This window comes from Dermacentor variabilis, chromosome 2 (assembly GCF_050947875.1).
Source record: "Dermacentor variabilis isolate Ectoservices chromosome 2, ASM5094787v1, whole genome shotgun sequence".
Lineage (NCBI taxonomy): Eukaryota > Metazoa > Arthropoda > Arachnida > Ixodida > Ixodidae > Dermacentor > Dermacentor variabilis.
The window spans coordinates 247,646,469-247,672,437 of record NC_134569.1 but is presented as its reverse complement, the minus strand read 5'-3'; the positions used below and the strand labels follow the sequence as shown (position 1 = coordinate 247,672,437).

General features: G+C 49.3%; 1 protein-coding gene across 1 annotated transcript in view; it reads left to right on the top strand.

Annotated features, from left to right (window-relative positions):
• The window catches only part of LOC142571246 (uncharacterized), a 144,931-nt gene extending 119,244 nt beyond the window's left edge, over positions 1–25,687 (top strand). The window contains exons 4-6 of the mRNA XM_075679500.1: positions 5,658–5,800; positions 8,479–8,593; positions 25,447–25,687. Of these exons, the coding sequence (XP_075535615.1) occupies positions 5,658–5,800; positions 8,479–8,593; positions 25,447–25,669 (481 nt within the window). The 3' untranslated portion in view covers positions 25,670–25,687. The remainder of the gene's footprint in view (positions 1–5,657; positions 5,801–8,478; positions 8,594–25,446) is intronic.
• The last annotated feature ends 282 nt before the right edge of the window (positions 25,688–25,969 follow it).

Genomic DNA, 25,969 nt, shown 5'->3' with positions numbered 1-25,969 from the left:
AGAGCAAGCCCCACAAGCGATGATGAAGAAGAAGCCTATGTGAACCCCACATGTTGATGATCACGTACAGAAGACAAGGAATTATATTAAATAAATAAATTATAAATAAACTATATATATATATATATATATATATATATATATATATATATATATATATATATATATATACGAGAAGAAAGGGGGTTAACCGAGGGGCCCGATTTTCATTAGTCTTATCATAAGAAGCGAACAAACACTGCCACCGAGGGCGACATAGAGGAAATTACTTGTGCTTACTAAATGAAATAAAGAAACGATAAATTAATGGAAATCAAAGTGGGTGAAAAAACAACTTGCCGCAGGTGTGGAACGATCCCACAACCTTCGCATTACGCGTGCGATGCTCTGCCAATCTCTACCAATGCTCTAAGTGGATGGGTAAACGGCGCCGCGGCAGCTCAATGGGGAGAGCATCGCACTCGTAATGCGAAGTTTGTGGGATCGTTCCCCACCTGCGGAAAGTTGTTTTTTCACCCACTTTGATTCCCAATAATTTATCGTTTCATTATTTCATTTAGTAAGCACAAGTAATTTCCTCTATGTCGCCCTCGGTGGCAGGGTTTGTTGGCTTTTTATGATGACTATATATATATATATATATATATATATATATATATATATATATATATATATATATATATATATATATATATATATATATATATATATATTGTCATGTTCGCCTACATTTCCTGGCGTCACTACACAGCTGGCTACTCACCCTTCTATCTCCTCTTCGGCCGTGAGCCGACTTTGCCTTTCGAGACTCTCCTCTCGACCACACTCGACTTGCCGACAGAGTACACTCGGGATGTCATAGCCACAGCGACCCAAGCACGCCAGATTGCCCGCATTCGTCTTTCTGCTTCACAGACACGCCAGAAGTGCCGTTACGTCCAGCGCCATCACGACGTGCACTACGAACCAGGTGCTCTCGTGCTTGTTTGCTATCCAACTCGGCGTGTTGGTCTTTCGGAGAAATTCCTCTCGCGATACTATGACCCTTACCGCATCCTTCGCCAGGTGACCCTTGCCACATATGAAGTGTCTCAGCTGGATGACACGGTGCATTCACCTCTCTCTGACATCATCCACGTCAGCCATCTCAAACCTTACCTTTCTCAGACCAATGAGCCGCACCAATAAGGTGCTTTTTCCAACGGGGGTGATGTCACAGTCGGTAATGTGGGAAGAAGAGGACGGTGATGGTGGCCTTCGAGACGACGAAGAAGAGTGTAGTATTATCGCTAATCTGCGCTTGTTGGCTCTGCCAGTAAAAGCCATCTGTAAATAGACGCACGCTTCTTCCTTTCCGTAACTATATATATATATATATATATATATATATATATATAGCAGATTAAAGGAATTCTTCAGGCTGCCTTTCAAACGTAAGGAAATTGAGCGGTGCTACAAGGTAAACAGAACAAGTATTTAATTGCAACAGTTTTGATCGGTGAGCCAATCTTCATCAGGTTTACAAAAAAATGACAGTTCGGCTCTGGTAGTGAAGACAGTAGACCGGGCGCCCGGTCGGTCTCAGATACATCAAACCGACAGGGACAGTTGTGACAGTGATTGACTTTCTCGCGGCGCTTTGGCAGATTTACGGCTGCCTTTGGCAACTATGCAGGGCAAGAGGCAGGCGGAGTCCCATGGATGTAGAGCAATGAGGTCAGTGAGAGAAAAAAAAGAAGAAAAGAAAAAGAAAAGACACACAGGAGGAGGGATACATAAGTCGGAGAGTGAAGGGGACGGGAAGCAGCCGCAGCTAGGTCCCCGTTGACACGAGGCAAGGAGGGAGAAAACGGTCGCTGCGCAGCACCAGTGCGCGTGGTGCCGTTGTAGCGGGAGAGAGGGCAAGTTGAATAGGCGGCGGGGGGCACAATAGAGAAGGGGCCCAGAAGGAAGACAGAAGAGCGGCAACTTGTGGGAAGAAATACAGTGTCACAGTACACATATACAAGTCACGGCCCGTTCCGGCAACTCTGTGGTCCAGCTACGGTGCGAAAAAAATATATAGTTCCAAAAAGAATATATGCGTGGGATTCGTAAAGCAAGTGCGTCCCTGGGCCTAGGTTTAAGGAGCCGAGTTAAAGAGCCTCCTTGTGGTCCAGTTTTTGAACGTTCAACCGACAACTGACATGAAGTCAGCTCGTGCGGATTCCAGGAAGGGGCAATAGGTCACTCAGAATGACCACTTGAGTGGCAGGGTGCAGGAAACTGGATTTATTGGTGTTGCGCTTGCCCCTTTGAGGCGCATGTGGAGGAACGAGCAAGCAGTGTCCAGCGTCTCAATTTTACTGTAGAGAACATATATTCGCGCTTCCCATGCACTCTCACGGCATATCCCAGGTGCACGTCCGCCGTTTCGGACTCTCATTTCTTTTAGCGTACGTTCCAAATTCATGGATGGAAAACGATTCTCTCTGCTCGCGTGCACGGGTGTGTTCACTGACCTCTCACTGACCTGCTTGCTCTACATACATGGTACTCCGCCTTCCTCTTGCCCTGCATAGTTGCCAAAGACAGCTGTAAATCTTCCAAAGCGCCGAGCGAAAATCAATCACTATCACAACTTTCCCTCTCGGTTTGATGTATCTGAGACCGACCGGGCGCCCGGTCTGGTGTCTTCACTGCCAGGGCCGAACTGCGATTTTTTGTAAACCCTGATGAAGATCGGTCCACCGACCGAAACTGTTGAAATTAAATACTCGTTCTGTTTACCTTGTAGCACCGCTCAAGTGTATGTATGTATGTATGTATGTATGTATGTATGTATGTATGTATGTATGTATGTATGTATGTATGTATGTATGTATGTATGCATGCATGCATGCATGCATGCATGCATGCATGCATGTATGTATGTATGTATGTATGTATGTATGTATGTATGTATGTATGTATGTATGTATGTATGTATGTATGTATGTATGTATGTATGTATGTATGTATGTATGTATGTATGTATGTATGTATGTATGTATGTATGTATGTATGTATGTATGTATGTATGTATGTATGTATGTATGTGTTTGTATCTAGGCGTTCTTCCGCCGACATGGGACACTTAGATGCGGGACAACACTTTCACGCCGACCTGGAGTAACGGGCATGTGACACGCGTTCTGTTTCAAGTGAACCTCTTTTACGCCAACTTGAGTTACTGGGTATAATAGTTGTGTGCCCCTCTAAAATGACGAAATGGGTCGTTTAAATTTCTCCAATGCTGGCCGGAATCGGACCGATGTTCCACGGATTCCTCAAGAACAGCAGCCCGATGCTCCTCCATGAATGCACTCGGTATGTGCCGCAGTTCAATGAACCTCTCGCGAATTCGTGTCACCGAGTATGTTCCACAGAGCGTGTGGCAAGCGAGAGAACCATGTCAGCGTTCGCATGCGCCCGCGCGCCACGCTTCCAATCTCAGAGGCCACGTGCGGGCTTCGCTACAGGGCCACTAGATGGCGCAGCGTGTCTGGACACAAGAGCAACAGAGGAGGCGGTGGCTACATGACGCGTTTTTCTTGTACGATGCATTTCGGGTGCCACGCGCAGGCTTCGCGATGGCGACGCTAGATGGCGTCCAGTGTTCCTGGGAAAGCACGAAAGAGAAGGGCCGCTGCCATAGAAGCCTGATACATTGCTCCTTTTTACAGTGGGAATACCTTGTGTCCCTATAATCACTCAATGCTGATGCATTACCGAGGAGTCATCATCAGATGGGTGTCACAATTTTTCTAACGCTTAGAGATATCCCCTGCCTGGTGATCGGCTATTTGTGGGGGTTCTCATCGTCTAAGGAATCCCTATAGATATTAGAGATTTCCAGGCATAGCCTCTAGACGCCCCTTGTCCAACTCCAGACGGTGTGAGGTACGCCCTGCGGCTATGGAAGCAGACTAGATGTGGCGCCTCGTAGCAACCGGTAAACGAGCCACGAGTGCGTTCCCGGCCAGATGCTTGCTCATTACCGGACGTTGACGCTCGGAAGGGATTGTGTCTCCCTATCCGAGGCCGTCCCTACCGAGGCCGTCTCCGATTTGGGACGACACACGGGCAATTAGAGTGGCCCAAGCAGACACCCTTGTTTAGGTCTTTTTGTGTGCCCACCGGGTTCGACGTGATTTGCATGGCGCGTTCTTGTTTTTAGAGAAGGGCGGTGAGCCTAGGGACGACTGTGCTTATTGAATAACCGGAGGGTAACCGATTGCAGCAGCGTCTTAACCTACGTCCACAGGCAGCCGAGGCGAACACGTAACGACGAGTCCCTGGCTCGGGCTGACTACCATGGCTGACTACTGAGCAGCGCTGTGTGGAGGAATGGGAAGACAGCGCTTTGTGGTGTCTGCTACTTCTCCTTTGTGTGCCACCTCTGCGCTGTTTCTTCCGAATAAGCTGTGTATCCACCACACAAGGTCAACGCAGTCCTAAGAACAATCCGTTACACCATCTCCGGTATATGCTCACTTTTCAATTGAACTGCCTGCGAAATTCATCAATAGAGCTGGGCGAGGTGCTAACAGAGCAGCCACGCCAAAGACTGGAAAATGCAAGGGCATCTTTGATTTAATAATGTAATTGTTAGCTTGAATGTGCATATTTGTTTAACTGAAGCTATTTATGTATCGTTTGTTGTTTCATTGCGTAAAACGCAGAGGAGAATCGGCCACCGGTACATCTGTAATGGTGGCACAGACGGCTACAAACAAGTCGTTTCGTTGTGCGCATGTGTTCTATCTTGTGTAGCAACACAGCAGCAGCAGCAGCCATGGTCAGTGGCTGCTTTCCATTGGGCGTTTCATTTCCCCAAAACCTATCCTCCGGCGAGACGTGCGTGTCCTCACCTCCTGCGTGTATCTCCCTTCTCAACATTTTTTTCTCGAATGAAGGAAGTCTCTCTACGGAGCCTTCTAGACGGTATTGCGCTTGCACAAGCCATCATTTGTAGCATGGGGTCAAGCATATATAAGACATTTCTTCGCTACAGCGTCTGCAGTCGATGCCAGTCGTCGACTCTGAATGTGCCGTGGCGAAAAGATGATCCGTAAAAATGCACATGGAGATCTGACGGTTAGGAGCTGACCAAGCTGACGACTACGGAGAATGCATTTAATAGGTCAATGTTAAAGTATCTGCATCAAACGTGCCCACATATTTACGTGCAGCTTCACTCCCACCCTGCCTTTCCTCTCCAGTTCTCTCTTTCACTCCAACATTATGCCGCGTGGCAGCCTAGACGAATTAAAGAAGGTAATACACAAAAAAGCTGACTTTTATGGCGTTACAGGATTCAGCGTTTCTTGTAAAATAAACAAGATATTCTAAGTGTTTCTGGAGGTCTGGCTAGATTACGAGCAATCTTTTGTCTCTACTTCTTATATGATGTCTGACATTCTAAACGTTCGTCAGTGAAAGGCGGCATTCTAGTTTCAAAATTATTCGCAAATTTAACTTGTGAATTTATAGACGTTTACAGGAGGAATTCGCTAACCCTACTCATTGGGGAGGTGACCGCCACATATTTTCGTAAAAATGTCTGTACGTCACTGTCTTTCAAAAATCATAATGCTGTTTTATGTTTCACAGACATTCTTGTAAATTTGTTGCAGGCCCCGGCACCTGTCAGCATGCAGGCGTCAGCACAACATGCAAACCTGCACAGACGAGGCGGAGCGTGCACTAGCACATTTAGAGGCGGGTGTGTCATCTGCCTTGGGAGTGTTGTGCGAGAACAACGGGAGCCTTTTACACAGTAAGTGGAGGGAGAGATAGACAAATAGCTTTGTGCAAAATTAAGAGGTCAATGCAAGAAGCCGGATCAATGCAAGATCCTCCCCGGCGCGGAGGGCTCCTGCCGCGTTGGCCGTCTTCCGAACCCGCCGCACCAGCTCTTGCTGGTCGTGAAGGCCCGAGCTGGATGGTGCGGCTGCCCCACTTTAAGAAGGAGGAGTCGAGCACGGGGGGAATGTTAGATGCGCTGGGCGCGCCCACGTACTGTGCAGCAACGGGAGTAAAGCGCAGGCAAAATGAGTTGTAGCTTACTAAGGTACGGGTACGTGTTACTCTGGAGCTGGCGCCGCACTTCGTCGTGCTCTCTCGTGAACGTGTAACGCAGCGGGGCATACGTGCGTCAGCTGGGTCTGTAGCGTTGTAGTATCGCACTATATCGTAAGGGGACCGGGTCCTGGTCAAGTAGCTCGGGTTGTGGTGCCTGGATCGTGTGCGCTCAGGCCGTGACGTGTGCGCGTGTGTTACCGCCGAGGGACCCGTGTCCCGGAGTCCAGATCAGGTGCGCCGTGAGTGGGAGTTCTAGCGCCCGGTGCAGTCGATGGCGGCCGTGGAGACGCGTCCGCTCGCGAAATTCCCGCAGGCCGCTTGGCAGGTGGAGTTTATGCCGCACATGTTGTACTCGCGCAGCAGAGACTATGGTTAGGACCATCTCCTCCGCTTCGAGGACGTCCCTGCTGCGCACATGTCAGGGCCGATCGCTCCTCGAGGGTCGAGTCGTCCTCACTGTCAGCCGCAGCGCTTCTTCCCGGGTGGGGGGAAACGTTCGTGCACAATGTCGATTCGTCGCACAAGTATCGTCGCTGGAGGGCTTGTAATCCTGCCTGACAACGGGCTCTGTGGTGTTCGGGGTGCATGTTGCGCGGTATTCGAGCCACGCGTATGCATTCGTGGGTGTGTGTTTTCCGAGCACGTGTCATTTCGCGTCCCTTTCGTGTGGGGGGTGCCCTAGGCGTGTGAGAATAGCTCTGCCTGCAGGGGTGAGTGCCAGCCTGTCGCTGTATGAGGGCAATGTGCTTCGACCACCTCCCGGGTGGTGTGCCCATGCCCAGTTCCACCAGTTTGCTCGTCAACGTGCCGTTTGGGACAGCCAGCTCTTGTACACTCGTCGTAGAAGTACGTCTAGTCTGTCGTAGTGTCGTCGCGTCAGGGAACGTATGGGGCTGAGTAGGCAATGCGGCTGATCACCAGGGTCTGCACCAGTTCCATCACATCCGCCTCCTTGAGTCCGTGGTTTTGAGATGTGACTCGCCCGATCATTCACGACAATTGTGAGACTACGTTCTGTAGACGTTGAGGGGCATGGGCTCCCCCGTCGTTTTCGTTGAGGTGGAGGACCAGTATGCTTCGTGTGTTTGCCTACTGAGTTTCCACTCCGTTTAGGTGTAGCTTTATCGTCGGTAGCAAGGTTCTCGGTTGGCGCGTGCCGAGCAGTAGAAGCTCGGACTTTTCCGGCGAGCACTGCAGACCCCACCTTGTCGCGCACTCGCGTACGACATGCACGGCAGCCTAGGGTCCGTCCTACAGGTGGCCCCGCGACACTCCTGTGGTCCAAGTCGGGATGTCGCGTATATTGGATGTAGCGAGGCGCGTATATTGTGTGCTGAATTCTCTTTCAACCTGCTAAACTGTTTGTCGGAGAATGCTACTCTGAGACTTCGCGAGATTGGCTCTTCCTACCCTCTCTGGAGTCTACATGCCGCAGTAAGTGTCGCAATGAAAGCAGACAAGCCAACTTGTGCAATGAGGGGAGCTACTGTTATGCGTTTCGTCTTAAATTGATTAAATGTCTGCTAAACCGTGCTCACTCATGCTGTATAGCCATCAATCAATACCTGCAGTTATCTCTTAGCTATCATGTGGCTAGTTTCGCGGCTTGAAAGGGGCGTCGAGACATTTGCTGGGTTCGGAAGTGCTCCACATAATTTCCGTAATGTAGCCTAGAATTTTCTATCTACAGCTTTCACTGCTGGCTAAATTGTCAGCTCGGCGTAAATACGTGAGTACAGTCGACCACAAGAGTTTGAATTTGCGAGCAGCTTGTAACAGTAGCCAGTAAAACCTTACATCACAATGTTGTTTCGCATTATTAGTAAAAACTGAAAATGTGAATTCTATGCTACGTTGTGACGCTGCGCAGAATACATTCAGCATTTGTCAGTTACCGTGCTCCGTCAACTTTTCTCATCGATTGTACATAAACAGGCAAGAACACAGAGCAGACTGAAACTAAATGCGTCGAGTAATATGACCGAGCAGCTTTAGAGACTAGACATAACTGTATATAGTAGAAGTTGGATGCTCCAACGTAAAGCTGCTCCAATCTATTTCAGCAATTAGCCCTTCACAAATGGGCAAAAGCTTTGTGGCCACGCCCATTTTGTCTTTCGGTCACGTGACACCGCAAAAGCAGCAAAAACGCTCGATTTCGATATAACGTGTACACATGCATTAACATTTGAACAAAAAATTCAAAGCTATTTCGGCATTATCCGGGGCGTGTATCGTCTCATAAGGAATAGAAGATGGCTGCCCGCAGATTACTATGGCACTGGCTGCTCGGAGCCACCGATTGTGAACGGCAGTCGGCCATGTGCATATTGATCACGCCTGACGCCCTCTTCCTGACCTTCGTATTTCCAGACATTGTTGAGGGACTGTCGTGCTGGGAGGGAAACAGCTTCTTCGAGTGCATCAGGAAGAAGAATGTGGCCTCCTCGAGTGCAGGCTTCTTCGAGGGGCACCTCGACATATGCAGGCAAGGCAGTTCTTTCATGTCCAAGTGAAAATTACATTTGTCGCTTAAGTCACTGATTATGTAGGAATGTCCAACCGAGGGTGATGAGTGATTGCTTGTAAGCTATATCCAATAGTATATAACAATACATTAACTCCTCTACGACTCGCAAAAGAGTTCGCATTTTAGCAGACGTCGCTTTTCATAGGTGCACTACTGTATGTGTTACGACACGTATCCTGTTGTATCATTTGTGCACTGATTTATTCATTGTGTACTGGCGACGAGCTCTTGCAAAGTTGAGCCTGCGAATTTTGTGCACGCACTCCTTATATAATAATGCCCTCGTCCTAGAGATATACTAGTGGAGGTATGCTGCGCGATCAGGTGAATATTGGGCGGCAGACTACCAAGTCATAAAAAAATTGACTCGCCATCTCGACCTTGCCCAAATATATGCCAAGAGAAGCTGTTAGAAAACCATCCAAATGCCTTCGACGGGTATATGAAATGTTTTAATGTTCTGCCTAGTCTTAGCATGACGACCTTGTTCAGCATTACAATTTTTCGCTCTTCGACGCTCATCGTATTCCCGCTGCTCTTCGGAAGTCCTAACTTTGCGTGATCTACCCATAGCGGTCTTGCAATGAACTGAAAGAAATGCTAGGCAGGTCTACCTTTTATATATGAATTTGGTGGCGTCACTCACTTATTTGTATGCTGCTGTTTCCCCTTTCTCACCGGAGCAGCTTATGCAGCCGCAATCTTTACCGGGAAACACACGCGGGCAGATTAAACATGCATGCCTCACATTGTTCACAGGCGCCTTATCAGCCATCATGCAGCTTTAACGCTTGTTTTGTGCTTTTCTTCATTGCAAGGAATACTAGGTGTGTGTTGAATGCCTCATTCGAAAGGAGATATGCATTTTCTTGAGTTCAATGTTTTTTTTTGTTGAAGGACAAAAAAGTGCCGACCTACTAGAGGCTAACAGCTTCGCTGTAATAATTATTTACATTTGCGTGCAATGCGCGCTTTGTGGCTTCACATTGCGAGTGGGCGTGAAGAGGTTGCAAGTGGTTAATTAGTGGTTTTCAACTTCTCAAAGCGTCACAACGGCTACGAGAGAGATTGTAGCGGGCCGCCCGGGATTAATTTTGAATACAGGGGAATATATAATGCCCACTAAATCTAAGTGCAAGGGATTGTATTTATTAAGGGATAGCTAAAATATCAAACACCTTCTATTGACATGTAGCCAAGTGCCGTCAACCATCTGACCGAATTGCAGCATGGCGATAAACACACACAGCGATAGCACAGCATACACATACACAGCGACAGCATAGCGATACACATCTAGCTACAGCTTTCACTGTGGTGTTTTCCCGCTGCCACTTGATCCTATATGCGGACAAAGAGGTTCGTAGCAACATGGCTAGGCTTTTTTTCTGCAATCTAAGCACACCCAAATTAGTGAATAAAATATAATTAGCTTAATAAGCAGCCGCCAGCGTCGACGACGTTTCAGAGGTCGTTCCCTGTGTCCGTTTACTGCGATGTGTGCAAACCTAATCCTCTCCTCTCTTTAAAGAAACAGTGTTGTTCTGTCTTCCTTGTTTTTTTATTTTTGACCATGTCACCATCCTTAAAATTATCACCTAAGGACATTTTCGCTTCCGCAAACAGAGAGGAACAATCATCGATGACTGCGATGCTCCCTAATGCGAAATTGAGCTCAGCTGTAGGCGTGTTTGTAAGCAAGCCGGTCATCGGTGAAGAACGACGTTTATTGCTGGTGGGACGATGGTATATATGGGAACAGGTTTGTGACGCCACAGGTCATGATGCCGCGTCGCTGGCCGCTCTGCCACATCTTCCATTTTTAAAAACAATTAATTAACGTCTCTCAGACAATGGGCACAGACAGGGCTTGCTACGTTGCCGTGTGCTTCGTCGTAGCTGTGGGAAAGGTGGTTCGACGTCTGAGACATCAGACTCTAGATAATCGTGTGGTTGTGGGGCCACGTCGCGTTGATGCTCTCGGGTCTGCCCGATCTCCCGGCCGTCTTCCGTTTTCAGGATCGCTGAACGTGGTGCTTCCGCTGGCCTTAGGAAGACAGCAGGTGCCCAGGTCTGGTGAAGAGTGTCGTACGCTGTTACTTGTTGCTCCTGCGATAAGGGGGGGGGGGGCGGCTGTCTGGAGCCGCGGTTGTAGTAGATTTTCTGGCGCTGACGGGTTTTCTGCAGATGGCGGTGAATTTTGCAGGGCACCGTCTCTGGCATCAGGTGCGTTGTGGGCACGTGGAGCAGGGTTCTCGTCAGTCGTTCCACGAGTCTCTGCGCAGGAGACTTCAGCACCGCATCCCTGGGGGTATTGCGCCACTCAAGTAAAGCCATTTGGAAGTCGAGTGTCCTATATGAGCACTTCTTCAGTAGTTTCTTAGCCCCTTGGGCAGCCCTCTCCGCCATTCTGTTAGAGCGCGGGTAATACGGGCTCGAAGTTACATGTGCGATACCTAATGTGCTCAGGAACTCTTTGGATTCCGCGCTGTAGAACGGTGAGCCGTTATCACTGCACAGCTTTGAGGGAAGCCCATGAACAGCGAAAATATCCGCACGCCATGATTTCAGAAGTTTTGCAGTGACGTTTTGGAATTCACGTATCTCCAAAAAGAAGAAATAGAAATCTACGATTATGGCAAACTGTCGGCCGCCGTAAGAAAACAAGACCATTCCTACAGATTCCCAGGGTTAACTAGGCACTTCGTGACACAAAAGCGGCATCTTCGGGTATCGCGATTGATGCGTTTGGCAGATCTTGCAAGCTATACAGTACTCTTCAATATCCGCGGACATGCTGGGCCAGAACATAACGCTTCTCGCTCGTTCTTTGATTGTATCTGCTCCCGAATGTGGGGCGTGAAGGAGGCTCAATATTTCTGCTCTCTTCGAGTGTGGTATCATTACCTTATTGCTGGGGAACAATAGCCCATCCTGGGTGCGTATGTCCTCCCGGTATGACCAGCAGGCGTGCTCGGCTTCAGGGATATCACGTTCATCGTCCGGCCGCTTGTTTCCGCATATCCTCGTAGCTTGAGCAGGGTTGGATCGCTATCGGTTACTGCAAGGAGGTCTTCGATGCTTGCTTTGGAAGCGGAAACAAAATCGAGCACATTTACTTGAAACTGCATCAAAGTCGAACAGCTTCATAAGAAAGCTACATAATGAAGTGCACATTGGTTGTAATAGGTACAAAAAAAAAAGAAAATTTCAAAATAGAAGAAAACGGAACATATACACAGTACCAACGAAGCGATAAATAAATAGATGCGGTATTCATGTGGTTATGTTGGCATTATCAAAATCGTTTAGTTTTTCGCGAAATGTTTTGCGGTCGCTGCATGAAACAATGTCATCCGGGAGTGCGTTCCAAAGTGTTACGGCATAGGGGAAGAATGAGCTGCTCATCGCCGTCGTCCGGCACTTTATCGCAGCCAAGGGGCGAGTATGAGATAGACGGGATGATGTTCTGAACGGGCGTTTTAAGAGGGCGTGTCCTGAATGGGTGAAGTAAAAGAAAGTGTGAAGAAGGCAAAGACAAGAAGTTACGCGCTGTGAAGCAAGCAATGGAAGAGACGAAGTTTGTTTTAAGGTGGTTACGCTGATATGTCTTGAATATTGAGACGTAATGAAGCGAGCTACGCGGTTTTGTATGACTTTTAAGTCGACGGCGAGATAAGCTTGTGAGGGATGCCAGATGGATGATCAAGTTTGGGTCGCACATACGTTAAATATGCTAGTTCTTTTTTTTTCAGACGATGCGGATTTTAAGTTACGTCGTAAATACCCTAGTGTGCGTCAAGCTTCGCAGCGAATTGTTTGAATATTTTTCACCCATGAATGTGATGACGTCATATGAACTCCTAGATATCTGTAAATACACGTGTGGTCAATAGGAACAGAGTTAATGCGATAAGTCTGGTGTGGTGTACGGTGGTGTGTTTGCGCGTGAAGGATATTACCTTGCATTTAGTGAGGTTAAAAGGCATGTGCCATTTTTCGCACCAAGAAGCGATAGTGTCAAGGTCGTGTTGTAGGGCGATTGTGTCGTTAGATGTATGAAGGGGGTTTTAAAGAACGCAATCGTGTGCAAAAAGCCGCAGCTTCGTTGATATATTAGTGGGAAGGTCATTTATGTAAATCAAAAACAATAGAGGAGATGAACCTGCGCTTTGGGGAACCCCGGAAGTTACACTGGTAAGGGTTGACTGAAAATTGTTAGCATACGTAAACTGAAGGCGTCCTGTTAAAAAATTTTAAATCCATTTGATAATCTCGGGGAGGATACAGAGGGAGGATAATTAGAATAAGGGAGGAGAACTGAAACCCGAGTTAGAAGAGATTAAAAGCACGCTGTCGGCAATTATAGAGAGCCTCCGCTTTCTCGGAGAGAATATGGCCCGCGTACCGTCAACCCTCGCGGCCCACGGTAATCGGTTGGGGACAGTCGAACATTATCTCGAAAACGTCGCAGCCCCAGCCATTGCAGCTGCTAAGCCGATCTCGCCACAACACCCCACGCCCAATCCACCCACACACGCGGCCCCCTTCCAACCGTCAAGCATCCGGACCGACGCCCGCAAGCATCAAGATGGCCAGGCGAGATGAAGCGTTCCGCATCTGGCAGTGGAACTGCAGGAGTTGCACTACGCGGGAAGCCTCCCTGCAGCAATTCCTACGCAGCCACGACGCCAAGCCCCATGTAATCCTACTGCAAGAAACTCTAACACACACCGCCACGTTCACCGGTTGCCAGTGGTTACCAGGCCTCGCGGGAGGACGAAGTACCGCCCCGCTGGTCTCTAAAAAGCTCACCTGCCTCTCGCATGACCTCGGCACGTCCGAGGTGGACAACGACATGACGGAGATCCTCCCAAGCGACGCGTCCCGACAAAGTGTGTACATACTCAACGTGTACAGCAGCCCTAGACAAACAAGTCACCGTTTCCAAAGCCTCTTCCAGAGAGCTATCCGTCTTGCTGGCTCAAACCCGCTTGTGATAGCTGGCGACTTCAACGCTGCGCATCGCACCTGGGGTTACGTATATGACACCCCCAAGGGCACCACTCTGTGGCAACATGCGAACGAGCTCGATCTCACCCTACTCACAGACGAGACGTTCCCTACCCGTATCGGCACATCCACGCACACAGATACCACTCCAGATCTCTGCTTCGCGAAGAACACAGCCGATGCCCGCTGGTCCAATCTTGCGGAGGATCTTGGCAGCGACCATCTCATACTGGCCGTGCCCAAGTCTTACACGTGGGTCGACTGGGACCTCTTTCGCAAGACTCGCGCCTCACGACTTCCTCCAGACACTGCCCCGAACCACGAGACGCGGACGGCTCAGCTCAAGGCCGACGTCGTTAAGGCCACGAAAACATTTAGCACGGATATGCCAACCGAGAAGATGGACAGTCACCTCGCCCACTTGCTCGAAGCCAAACAGTCTCTACTGACACGATGGAGGAGCCAACGTCTCAACCGCAGGCTACGCAAACGCATTGCAGAACTGAATCAGACCATAATGGAACACTGCAGCACCCTATCTAAACAGCAATGGGACGAGGTGTGTAACTCCGTCGACGGACAGGTCCGCAACGGGAAGACGTGGAACCTCCTCAAACACCTGCTCGACGACACCAACACCCGTACGAACCAGCGCCATTCGCTCACCATTCGCTCACCAGGCCAAAGGCACCGCTTCGCCAGATGACATCGTCAATACGCTTGTGCATAAGTACCTGCCGATACCCACAGGCCCGCCGACCCTACATCCCGATTACACAGGTACCGTGAACAGCCTCCTAGACGCCGAATTTTCCGTCGAAGAGATACGCCGGGCTCTCCACGAACTAAACGGCCGTTCCGCCCCAGGCCCCGATGGCATAACCAACAAGCTCCTGCGGAACTTAGACGACCCCTCGCTCGTGTACCTCACGGGCGCCATCAATGACGTGTGGGGGCGCGGCGAGTTACCTGATGCCTGGAAACTCGCCCAGACGATCCTCATTCCGAAACCGGGCAAGGCGCCTGGCGTCGATAACCTTCGCCCCATCTCGCTCACGTCGTGCGTGGGTAAGGTGGCGGAGCATGTCGTGCTCAACAGAGTCGGCCGGTATCTCGAAGACCAGGACTATTACACACACCACATGATCTGCTTCCGACCCAGGCTCTTGACTCAGGATACGATGCTTCTCCTGAAACACAAGATCATAGACGCTGGGGCTACTTGGGGCACCCGCGCCATACTCGGCCTTGACCTGGAGAAGGCTTTCGATAACATCCAGCACTCGGCAATACTAAAGGCGATCACGACCTTAGGGCTCGGGCGCCGGTTCTACGAGTTCGTCCGCTCCTTCCTAACCCGTCGCAAGGCCGTGCTCCGTGCCGGAGACCTCACGTCGGAAGAAGTCGAGCTCGGGCAGCGTGGCACCCCCAAGGCTCCGTCCTCTCGCCGACGCTGTTCAACCTGGTGATGATTGGGCTCTCCGAACGCCTGTCGAAGAGACAAGGCCTCAACCATTCGGTATACTCGGACGACATCACCATCTGGTGCTCCGCGGGGTCGGACGGCTTTATGGAATCCGCTCTGCAGGAGGCAGTCGAAACTGCCGAATCCTACCTCGACCACACGGGCCTCAAGTGCTCCTCCGCCAAATCGGAGCTGTTGTTGTACAGCCCAAAACGACAAGGCAAAATGCCTATGGGATGGAAACCACCGACCGAGCGCAACATCACTGTCCGCACCAGAGCCGGTCGCCCAATCCGCAGGGTCGACTCCATCCGAGTACTGGGAATGATTATCGAGGCGGGCGGATCAAACATCCAAACGGTCCACAAGCTGACGACAAAGAGGGACAACGCAATACGACTTGTACGCAGGGTGGCCAACCGTCACCACGGCCTCAAAGAAGACAATCTGCTGCGTATCGTACACGCGTTCGTCCTATGACACTTCACCTACGTCGCAGCAATGCATAAGTGGAAAAAATCGGAGCGTGACAAGCTCAATACACTCATCCGAAAGGTAGTGAAGCGGGCCCTTGGGCTCCCGATCACCACTCCGACGTATCGACTCCTCGAGCTCAGGGTGCACAATACCCTCGAAAAGATCGCTGAGGCTCAGGAGAGAGCGCAGATGATACGACTGACGAGGACGAAGACCGGCCGTCACATCTTGCGCGAGCTCGGGTACTTCCCACCGGACACCCAGGATCCGCCGGAGCTTACGCAGAAGCTCAAGGGAAGAGCACGAACCAGGCGATAGGCAGCACATGAGCATCTGCAGAAATAGACGTGAGGTGAGCATGGTGTTGCATGCGGTGCCGTGCCCCAAGTGGTCGATTCGTTGCTGCGCCTTAAGTAGCCTGTGCTCGGAATGCGTGATCGGTGACGTAATCGATGATAGGGGTTGCCAGGCCAGGAGAAGAATGCGGGCTGGGTCTGGGATTTCAGGGGGTGTCGGCGGGTCCGTAGGCCATACAACGATGCAGTCGCCTGCCTCGTGAAGGGATAGGGTGCTGGGCCGTGGCAGAAGCTCAAGGGAAGAGCACGAACCAGGCGATAGGCAGCACATGAGCATCTGCAGAAACAGACGTGGGGTGAGCATGGTGTTGCATGTAGTGTCGTGCCCAAATCGACACCAAAAGGCGATGGTCGCTTTCAACCGTTACTTCTGGCTGACCGTAAATGTAATCGTGGAATTTCATGCATCAGTGCCCAATCGCGAGCGTTTGTTTTTCAATATGCGCATAACGCTATTGACTAGAAAGCGACAGGGCGGCCTTCTTGAAGAGGCACCGCATCAACACCGAATTGTTTCGCGCCGACTGAGAGTGTGACATTTTTTTTCGGGTCGAAGTAAGATAGCCCAGGTGCTTACGCCAGGGACTGCCACAACTTCTAGAAACCTCTTCCCTGTTGTTCGGTCCATACACATGCAATGTCTTTGCGTAGTAAGGTTCGCAGCGGGGCAGGAATGGCTTGGAACAGACTGGCTTGGAATGAATCGCTGTACGAAATTAATCATACCAAGAAACAGTTGTAGCTCCTTACTGTACTTGGGCGCCAGTATTTGTAGTATGTCTTGCACTCGCTGGCGGTCTCCAGGCAGGCCCGCTGCACTGAATATGTGGCCCAGGTAACGCACATGAGGCTGCAAGAATGCGCATTTCTTGAGATTCAGTCTAAGATCGTCGTCCTTACAGCATGTCAACAAGAATTTCCAATGGTAATCGTACTCTTCTTCAGTCCTTCCCCAGAGCAGTATGTCGTCCATGACTACCGCTACACACGGTAACCCTCCTAACAGGCGGTGAATTGCTGCTTGGAAAATCTCTCGGGCCAAGGCGATGCCAAACGCCATTCGAAGAAACCGATAGCGACCATATGGCATGCTCATAGTGCAGGGGTTTTCAGCTTGACTCGTGCAGTTTAATCTGCCAAAATCCAGATGCCGCATCTAAAGTTGAAAAAAAAAGACAGCCTCAGAAAGTCGCGGAACTACGTCCTCTATAGTATATAGGATAGTGCTCGCGTAACAGTGACTTGTTTAGCTCTGTTGAATCCAGGCAAATGCGTACTTTGTCCTTTTTCACTACTGTGACCATAGGACTGGACCATTCGGTAGGTTCGGTTACCTTTATTACTCGTTGGTCTCCCATGCGCTGTAGTTCTGCCTTCACCTCGTCTTGAAGGGCCACAGCGACTCTTCTAGCTGGCACGACGATACCCGCGGCACCGGGCTTGAGCTTCATCTTGTACTCTAAGTGCCTTAGCTGGCCGAGCCCATTGAAGACTTCTACAAAAGGCTGTGCTGGGGGATAAATATGTTCGTATTCAATGTCCTGCAAGCGTCTGATGAACCCCAAACGTTCTGCCGCTGAGCCACTCAGTGTTACCGGCACGTTCAGCTCTACAATGAAAAATGTTTCTTGGTGAGATTTGTTGTTCGCTGAAAGTAACAGCGGTACTTTTTCATGCGATGCAGTTGTGTGGCCAAAAAATGCCTTAAGTGTCACCCGGCAGGATACTGTTGGCTTATCTGGTAGCATCTCAATGTCTCGTTTCAGAATAACACAACAGTTTGCGCCCATGTCTAATTTGCACGTCATTGGTGTGCCTTCAATATGAACCGTCGCATTCCAGTTGTCTGTTGTTATGGTATGAATCGTTAAAGTCTCCAAGAAATAGTCCTCGTGTGCTTCTAGAGGCAGCTCACGCAAATCTCTGCGTCTCTTAACCGCGTTTCGTGAAGTTTCCGAGGAATAGTCCTCGTCTGATTCTAGACGCAGCTCACGCAAGTCTCTGTGTCTCTGCACCGCGTCTCGTGATGGAGGCGGCGTCTTGCATACTTGGGCAAAATGGTTTCGCCTGCCGCACTTATTGCAAGTCTTCCCGTTCGCAGGGCATATTCCGCTGCGAAGTGACTGGTAACCGCATTTACTGCAGACGTTTCTGTTACTTGCTACTGCATGAACTCTCGTTTCCTTAGCGGTTGCGGCTGCTTCGCTTATCTCGCGAAACTGCTCTTTCTCTTGCTCATGGCCGCTGCAGATATCGACAGTCTTCTTACACGAAGGGTTTTCAGCGATCAACTTTTGCTGCAAATTCTTGTCTCGAATGCCCAGAATAATGAGGCTGCGCAGCATGTGATCTTCTACCTCTCCAAATTCACAGTTTTTAGCTACCATATGCAGTTCTGTCAACCATTCACTGAAGCTCTCGCCTTCCTTTTGGTTTCCTTTCCTTTTGATCCGAAACGGAATTCTTGAAAGGTTAGGTTCGCTTCAGGCTCGTAGAAATCGTCAAATTTCTGTAACAAGATGTGAATGTCGTTTTTGTCTTCACATGCTTCAAACTTGAAAGTGCTGTACGCCTTTCTAGCTTCCTCACCAATCGTTACTAGCAACGTGGCTGCCTGCACATCTTTTCTCTGCTTGCTCAGCTGAGTGGCAGTAGAAAACAAGGTAACCTCACTCTTCCAAGTTTGCCATCCAAGCCTAGCGTTGCCTGATGTTTCCGAGGGCTTCGGCGGTAGAAAAAATTGGAGGACGCTTAAGCTTCGCCTTCAAGAGTGGAACGCGACAGCGTTCCCGTCGACCCGCCAAGGGGTATTGGGCTACGGCGCAGCGACAACGCGCCCCGCATCGGACGCGGTGAGCGTCAAGCAACGCAGCGTTCGGCGCGACAACGAAATGCGCGCCTCAGCAAGCGACGCACGCCTGAGCCTTCTAAGGTAACACCGCGTTCACTAGAGGCGCTTTTGTACCGCTTTGAAGCATCGAACTCGTGGCTCAGTGGTAACGTCTCCGTCTCACACTCCGGAGACCCTGGTTCGATTCCCACCCAGCCCATCTTGGAAGTTGCTTTTTATTTATGAAGTGCCTGCCGTGATTTATCGCTCACGGCCAACGCCGCGGACGCCGACGCCGACGCCGACGCCGACGACACCGGCTTTTCTGCGACACGAGCTCCTTAACGCTATCGCGTTAAAAGACGCTGGCGTCGACATGCCGACTACGGACCGCTGCCACCATGTAAGCAAGCCAGTTGTCAGGGAAGAACGACGCTTATTGCCGCTGGGACGCTGGTATATATGGGAACAGGAGCGTGACGTTACAGGTCACGATGCCCCGCAACTGGTAGCTCTGCCACAGTGTTTTCATTTCCAAATATATTGAGGCGTCACACCGACCACCCCACCGACTGAAAGAGCCAGGATGGCTCGTCGTGGCTTTGCCAGTCGGTGCCTGAACTGCAGTTGCTTCGCGGCAACTGCAGATTATGCAACCATAATCTTTAACGGGAAACACTTGCCGTGAACGATGTGCGCGAAGGCGAGGTTTCTGGTTTTCTTTCTGTCTTTTCCCAACACGGCCGTTTTCCCCGCTGCCGCCGATAGATGGATGTTATGAGCGTCCCCTTTGAAACGGGACGGTGGGTTGCGCCACCAAGCTCTTGCTATTATACTGCCTAATGTGCAACCTAGGTTAAACAATAAAAAGAACAAAAAATACCATGAACACCTACAACCAAATTTTATGATCCCCTATTGCGAACTGTGCTTTTGTACGTCTCTGTTTTTTGTCGTTTACCTACTTCCACCAATCCTCCAATCGCCTCTTACTAATCCCTATTGCGGACATGTTTACTTTTCCACTGCTCTCGCTGAACTCAAGGGCTTGAGGGAGGCCAGTAGTGCCTAAATCGACGTTGGGTAGATATCTTCAGATTCTAAAAAAACACGTTCCATAGTTTCCCTAGCTATACCGCAGCAAGCACGTGCTTGTTCTTCCTTCTTGTATCTCGCTTGTTACGTGCGTGTTCTAAGGCATCCCGATCTCGCTTCGAAAAGTAATGAGCTTCCTTTTGAGTTATGATAAATTGTTTCTTTCCTGATTTCGTTTCTTCCTCTTAAGTAGTTACTCATGGCAGGTTTCCTTTCCATTGCAACCACCCATGAGATTATTTCAGCCTCTCTGACTTTCCACTTGACGTTTTTTGTTGGTGTGTGTCCCACCCTACATGCCGCATGCTTGCTGGTAAGCTTCCTAGTTCTCTTCCTCCACTGTGAATCAATGTTTTTCCTGTACAGATACCTCAACACTCTTCCAGTCCATTTCCTTTCTTCCATATTCCTCAGTCGTTCTTCATACTCAATGTTACAGCGAGCTTCCCTCACTTAGAAATTAGTCCAGCCCATATCACCCTGCAAAGCTTCATTTCTAGTCTTCAGCTGAGCGCCCAATGCGAGGTGACCCGCTAACCTTTGGTTTTCATCGAGTCCTGATTGTACCCCTGATTTATAGCAAACAACCGCATTTCCAAAAGTAAATCCTGGAACCATTGCACCTTTCCACATACCTCGGAGCACCTTGTACCTATTGTATCCCCATAGCGCTCTGTGCTTCATTATGGCTGCATTTCTCTTCCACTGCACTGGTATTGTTTTTTCCTGTGTTTCCATATATCTATTGCCTTCGTTTATCAATATACCAAGATATTTATATTCTCTTACCCGTTGTATTTGCTGGCGCTGTATCGCCACTGTCTGTTCACTGTTTTCATTGAATACCACATAACACCTGATTTTGTAACATTAAATTTCAAACCTAAGTTGTTGCCTACCTCTCCACAGATATTAGCCAGCCTTTCCAACGAACATGTTGTTTCTCTTTCCGTATTTCTGTCGTTATTACACTTAGAAGCTTTCCATATTCCCACTCTTTACTTGGCCATTTGCTAAGTTCTTCCTCGACTCTAGTGACTATATTTGCTATTTGTTCAGCGTTCAAATTTGGACTGGCCCTTTTGCGCCCCTTGCTCTCTTTCCCAACTACATATCCTATTTTCAAAATGATGCGTTTATGGTCACTCCCTATGCTGCTATGCCCTTCCTCATCAATGACCATTTCTCTCAACTTATCATGAATTCCTTCTGTCATCAGACAGTAATCAATGGTTGATTGGCGGTTTCCCACTTCCCACGTGATCTGCCCTTCACACTGCGGCCCGGTGTTCACGATAACGAGATTATGTTGCTTACAAAGGTCTTGCATTGACTTCCCGTTGTTGTCGGTAAGCCATCTAAATCCTGTATGTGGGCATTCATGTCACTTAATAGGAAAATTTCAGCACCATTCGCAAAACCCTTAATATCAGCGCTTATGCATTCCACTAACTCTTTATTCTACTCTGTGCAATTATTTCCGGTCCACAAATACGTAACGCCCAGCCAAGCTTTTTTCATACTCATTGTACCTGATAACCAAAGATGCTCTTGACATTTTAAATTTACTCTTTTCCATTTGGCTCCCTGGTGGATGAGCCTTCTAAATCCTCCTCCCTTTCTTTCCGATTTAGTTTTGTTGCCCCCTTCCCAAACGTAATTTTCAATAACTGGCGGCTCTTCTGAGTCTCTAAGGTGCCTTTCTGTAACCGCATACACCCCTATTTGATATCTACTTAACTGCTCCTCAATCTCTGCCCACTTTTCCTTTCTTCTGCCGCCTTGCTTGTTTATGTAGCCCATTGCATGGCGAGCTCTTTTTCTTGTTTTCCTCCTTTTCCTGTTATCGACGGCGATGCTCTTCTGAGGTTCTCCTAGGGCATCTTCTTCGTTACTACCTACTCTGGCCTCCTGAGCGCCGGCGGGCCCCCTATAGAAGCAACAGCGCCACCACCAAGTCGCCAGCCCACTTCTCGTGCTAGCCTGTAATTGAAGTGGATCCCGTCTCGTTTAAAACCAACACACCTTCTCACTTCCCTGTCTACTTCGATAACCTCGAAGCCTTGCTCTCGGCTCATTTTCCATATCGCCTCATCAGCAGCCACTACGGCACTTTGTATCTGACTGTCACATGCAGGCACCTCCGGCACCGTGCACACCATGATCTGCACCTGAGGGGATAGCTCACGCAAGTCGTCCACCCCTTTCGCCAAGCGCTAGGCTAGTCCTGGCCGTTTCCTGTTTAGGAAGTCATTTAGCCCACCTGCTACTATGACAAGGTTGCGAACGTGGGCATTTTTCGCGAGCTTTCCTTTTCGTCGCGCCATGACAGAACCCAGTGTCCGCCCTGGAAATGCCCCTACCGTGACTTTTTATGGTCTTCACCCTCTCCAGAATTGCTTCTGAACACCTAGCTAGGTTTGAGTTGGCGGCGATAATCACCCTTTCACACTCTCCTACCTCTCGCATCTTCCCTTTGTCCTTTTCCCCGTGATTCGGACTCGACAATGGGCATTTTCCCCTGTGCTCCTGCTTTTTCCGCGTGGCGGCCTCAAGGTAGGTACCGCTCTTTCCAGCTAAGCCTTCACCATGTTGGACGCATTTCACGTACTTTGCTGGCACGTCGGGGGACTTCTGACACGTCGGGGGACAGCGTTCCATTGTCACGCATATTCTCGTCCACAATGGCGATCCTGCTCCGCTTTTCCTCGGCTGCTTCAAGTCTTTCTTCAACTACCTTACGTGCATCACGCTCCCTATTTAGCTCATTTTTGAGCTCTTCCACCTGTTTGACAAGATCTTGCTGGAAAGCCTCCATTTTTATGAGCCTAGCATCGACATCACAGCGTGTGCCGATTGACTCGGTTCCCTGTTCATTCTCATCCTTTCCATTTAGATCATTTTTGTGCCCTTCAGGCTTTTTGACAAGCTCTTCCTGGAAAGCATCCATTTCCTTGAGCCTAGCATCGACATCGCAGTGTGTGCCGACTTACACGGTTCCCTCTCCATTCTTATCCTCTCCATTTAGTTCATTTTTGAGCTCTTCAACCTTTTTGACAAGCTCTTCCTGGAAAGCCTACATTTTTATGCGCCTAGCATCGACATCCCATTGTGTGCCGATTGAGTCGGTTCCATCTCCATTCTCGTCCTCTCCATTTAGCTCATTTTTGAGCTCTTCAACCTTTTTTGACAAGCTCTTCCTGGAAATCGTCCATTTTCTTGAGCTTGGCATTGACATCACAGTGTGTGCCGATTGACTCGGTTCCCTCTCCATTCTCATCCGTCCCCTCCTCTTCCTTGAGAGACCTCCCGCGCGCTCCCTGCTTTCCCGGCTTTCTTTCCATGTATTGCACGGCTTTTTCTGATGAAAACTCTATAATACTATAATATTGCATAGCACGTGCCTTTTAGCAAAAACCGATACGCACAGTATCGAAATCCTCAAAATGTTCCAAAGCAACTGTACTTTAGCCACACTTTAGCCCCCCGCTACGCTCCGCATTCGCCCTTTCATTTTTCACTCTGCTCGTTCGCTCGTGTACGCCGCCATGGCACGCCGACGCTTAACGCAGGAACGTGCACCTAAGAGCTGCGCGCTAAAAAATGTTTGGGAACGCAAACGCCTGTTTGGCTTTTACGAGCGCAACTAAATTACGAGCGCAACTTTTACGAGCCCACTGCTGTTTTATATGCATCGGCGTTAAATATTTTTAAACGTTATGAGTAATAAAGAGGCCAAAAATAACAATTTTACAAACGGAATAAAAGGCACCCAACGGTTGCTGCAGCACACCATTTTGCTCTAGATATTTCCCAGAGAAAAGAAATGAACTAACTTCTGAGAAGACAGCGCGATCTTCACAAAAGGTATTTTTTGTTTCGTACTGAAAGAAAGCGCTTTGACATGTTGGCATGAGCGTGCAGATGAAGCATTTATTATTGCCAGTTATTCACAGAAATGTTCATAGGAAAGTCCATCAGAATGGTGTTTAACTTTAATTTAAAGGGTGATAGTTTGGGGTCGTTGGTTTTCCGTGAGGCTGTGTGGTGCAGCGCAAAGCGGGACAAGGGACGCAGAAAAACGAGGACAAGCACATACTGGCCGCTGAAATATTATCGTCTGTTACAAGCTATTAAATAAAAAAGAAACAGAAGGAAAAAAAGAACATAAAAAGCAAACATGCCATCACTGCTCACTGGTCGCGATGGCGTCAGCTGGAATCGGCTAGAACGGCACGTGAAGGATTCCCAGGCATAAGTAAAACCTCCCTGGCCTTATTGCGAAGGAAGTTGGAATTTTTAGACTACGCGAACGCCATCGGTGAGCTGTAAAAGGCATCATTTGTTGTTTATGTTGCTTTTTTCCTTCGTTTTTTTTTCTATTTGAAGCCTTGTATGGGACCATGAAGTTTCAGTTGGCAGTAAGCGCCTGTTCTCGTTATTCTGTGTCCCTTACCCCACTTCGCGCTGCAGAAAAGAGCCTCAGTGTTTACCATGTCAGAAAAAATGGAAGAGCTGGTACGACATGAGTGCACATCACTCCACATATCATTACAGCAAGTCACCAACGGTGCATAGAAATAGACAAGGGCCGCCCTCTGTGAGCTCAAGCCGCCTCTGCTTCGTCAAGCTGCGCGCTGTTGAACCGTTTGTGCGTTCGTCGTCCGTACTTGCATTTACCGTGTACGCTTTGTTTCTGCTAGCGTTATCGCGCTTCGCGTGAATCTGGAGCCTCTGTGAGCAGCCTCAGCGAACGCTTGAAGCACACAAGCAGTGCACGGAACGCGACTGAGAGAAAACACGCGCAATCGTGCGGGAATTGCACTCGTGGCGGCGAACACGGTGCCAATCAACTCGTGGCCCTAAACAACTGGTCGACCTCACGGGGCCTGCACGTGCGGCCTGACTCGCGCAGTTTCGCTTCACATTCGCGCAGCGACAATCCAACGCGAACGGAGGAGCCACAGTGCTCGTTAATTGCGCGCATGTAGCTTTATCGGCTTCGATGAAAAGCTCTGCTACCGAAGCTCTTATTTTTCACATAAGACGCGTTATTTTTTTTCTTTTTTGGCGACGCAACGCATTTGGTCAGTTGTGATGCAATACAATCTTGTTTTACAGTTTGAGCCGGAAATCAAAAGTGTATCGGCAATTGGTTAGGATACACAACTCAGATTCGAAGCTCATCTCGCCGGTACAAAAGGCTCAGAAATGGTGTCGGGTTCAAAGCAGCACGCCTCTTAAGGATACCGTCCCGACCAAGGGTGTAATCGCCTGCGCGCGTCGCTTCTTTGATACGCGGGGCTACCGTGGCGTTCGCTCCTGATCGATCGCAGTAGGATGCAGGATGGCGACTCTTGCAGTCTGGAGAATAGCTAACGGCGACGGTCGCCGAACCGCATTGTAGGCCGCACAGGCACTTCGCAACTGCGGCTCGAGAAAGGTGGCGGGCGTGGCCAGTGTTGCCAAATGCTTGCTGTATAATGTATGCGACTAAGACTGACTTATTCATGTTTGTTTTTAAACGAAGAGCGGTGTTTACTGATATCTATCTGCCTTGTGTATGTTTTCACAGCGCTCGCAGCCTTTTGACGGACGTCTTTCGACAGTGCGCAATGAATGACGTCAGCCGCCAGCAGAGGTGTGCAGAGAAGCCAGACACTAGGGGCCTTCGCCAGCTTGACGATATCGTTGCTGACGACGTCCAGTGTGCCGGCGGTGGTGGCCCGAGGTGCGGCATTCTGCTCTCTGTCGCATTCGGCCTGCTGGCGTTTGTTGTGCCAAATAAATGCCAGTGAAAACTGCTGCTTCCAATTCGACCAATCCACCTTATTTAAATATGAAATGTACGCTCTGATGGTCGCAAACAAAATGTGATTTGTCAGGCTTGACGTGGTTTGCGTCCCTACTCGTGGCAAACCGTAACAAAACCGTAATTTTAGAACTAAAGTACATGCAGGTAGACTTTTGCAGCAATATAAAGGCCAGAACTAAAATAAGGTCAACTGTTCTAAAACAGGATAGCATACCGAGTCAATTGGTTTATTTACAGAGCATTATAACGGGGCTGCAAACATGCTAGAATTAAGGGACTGAAG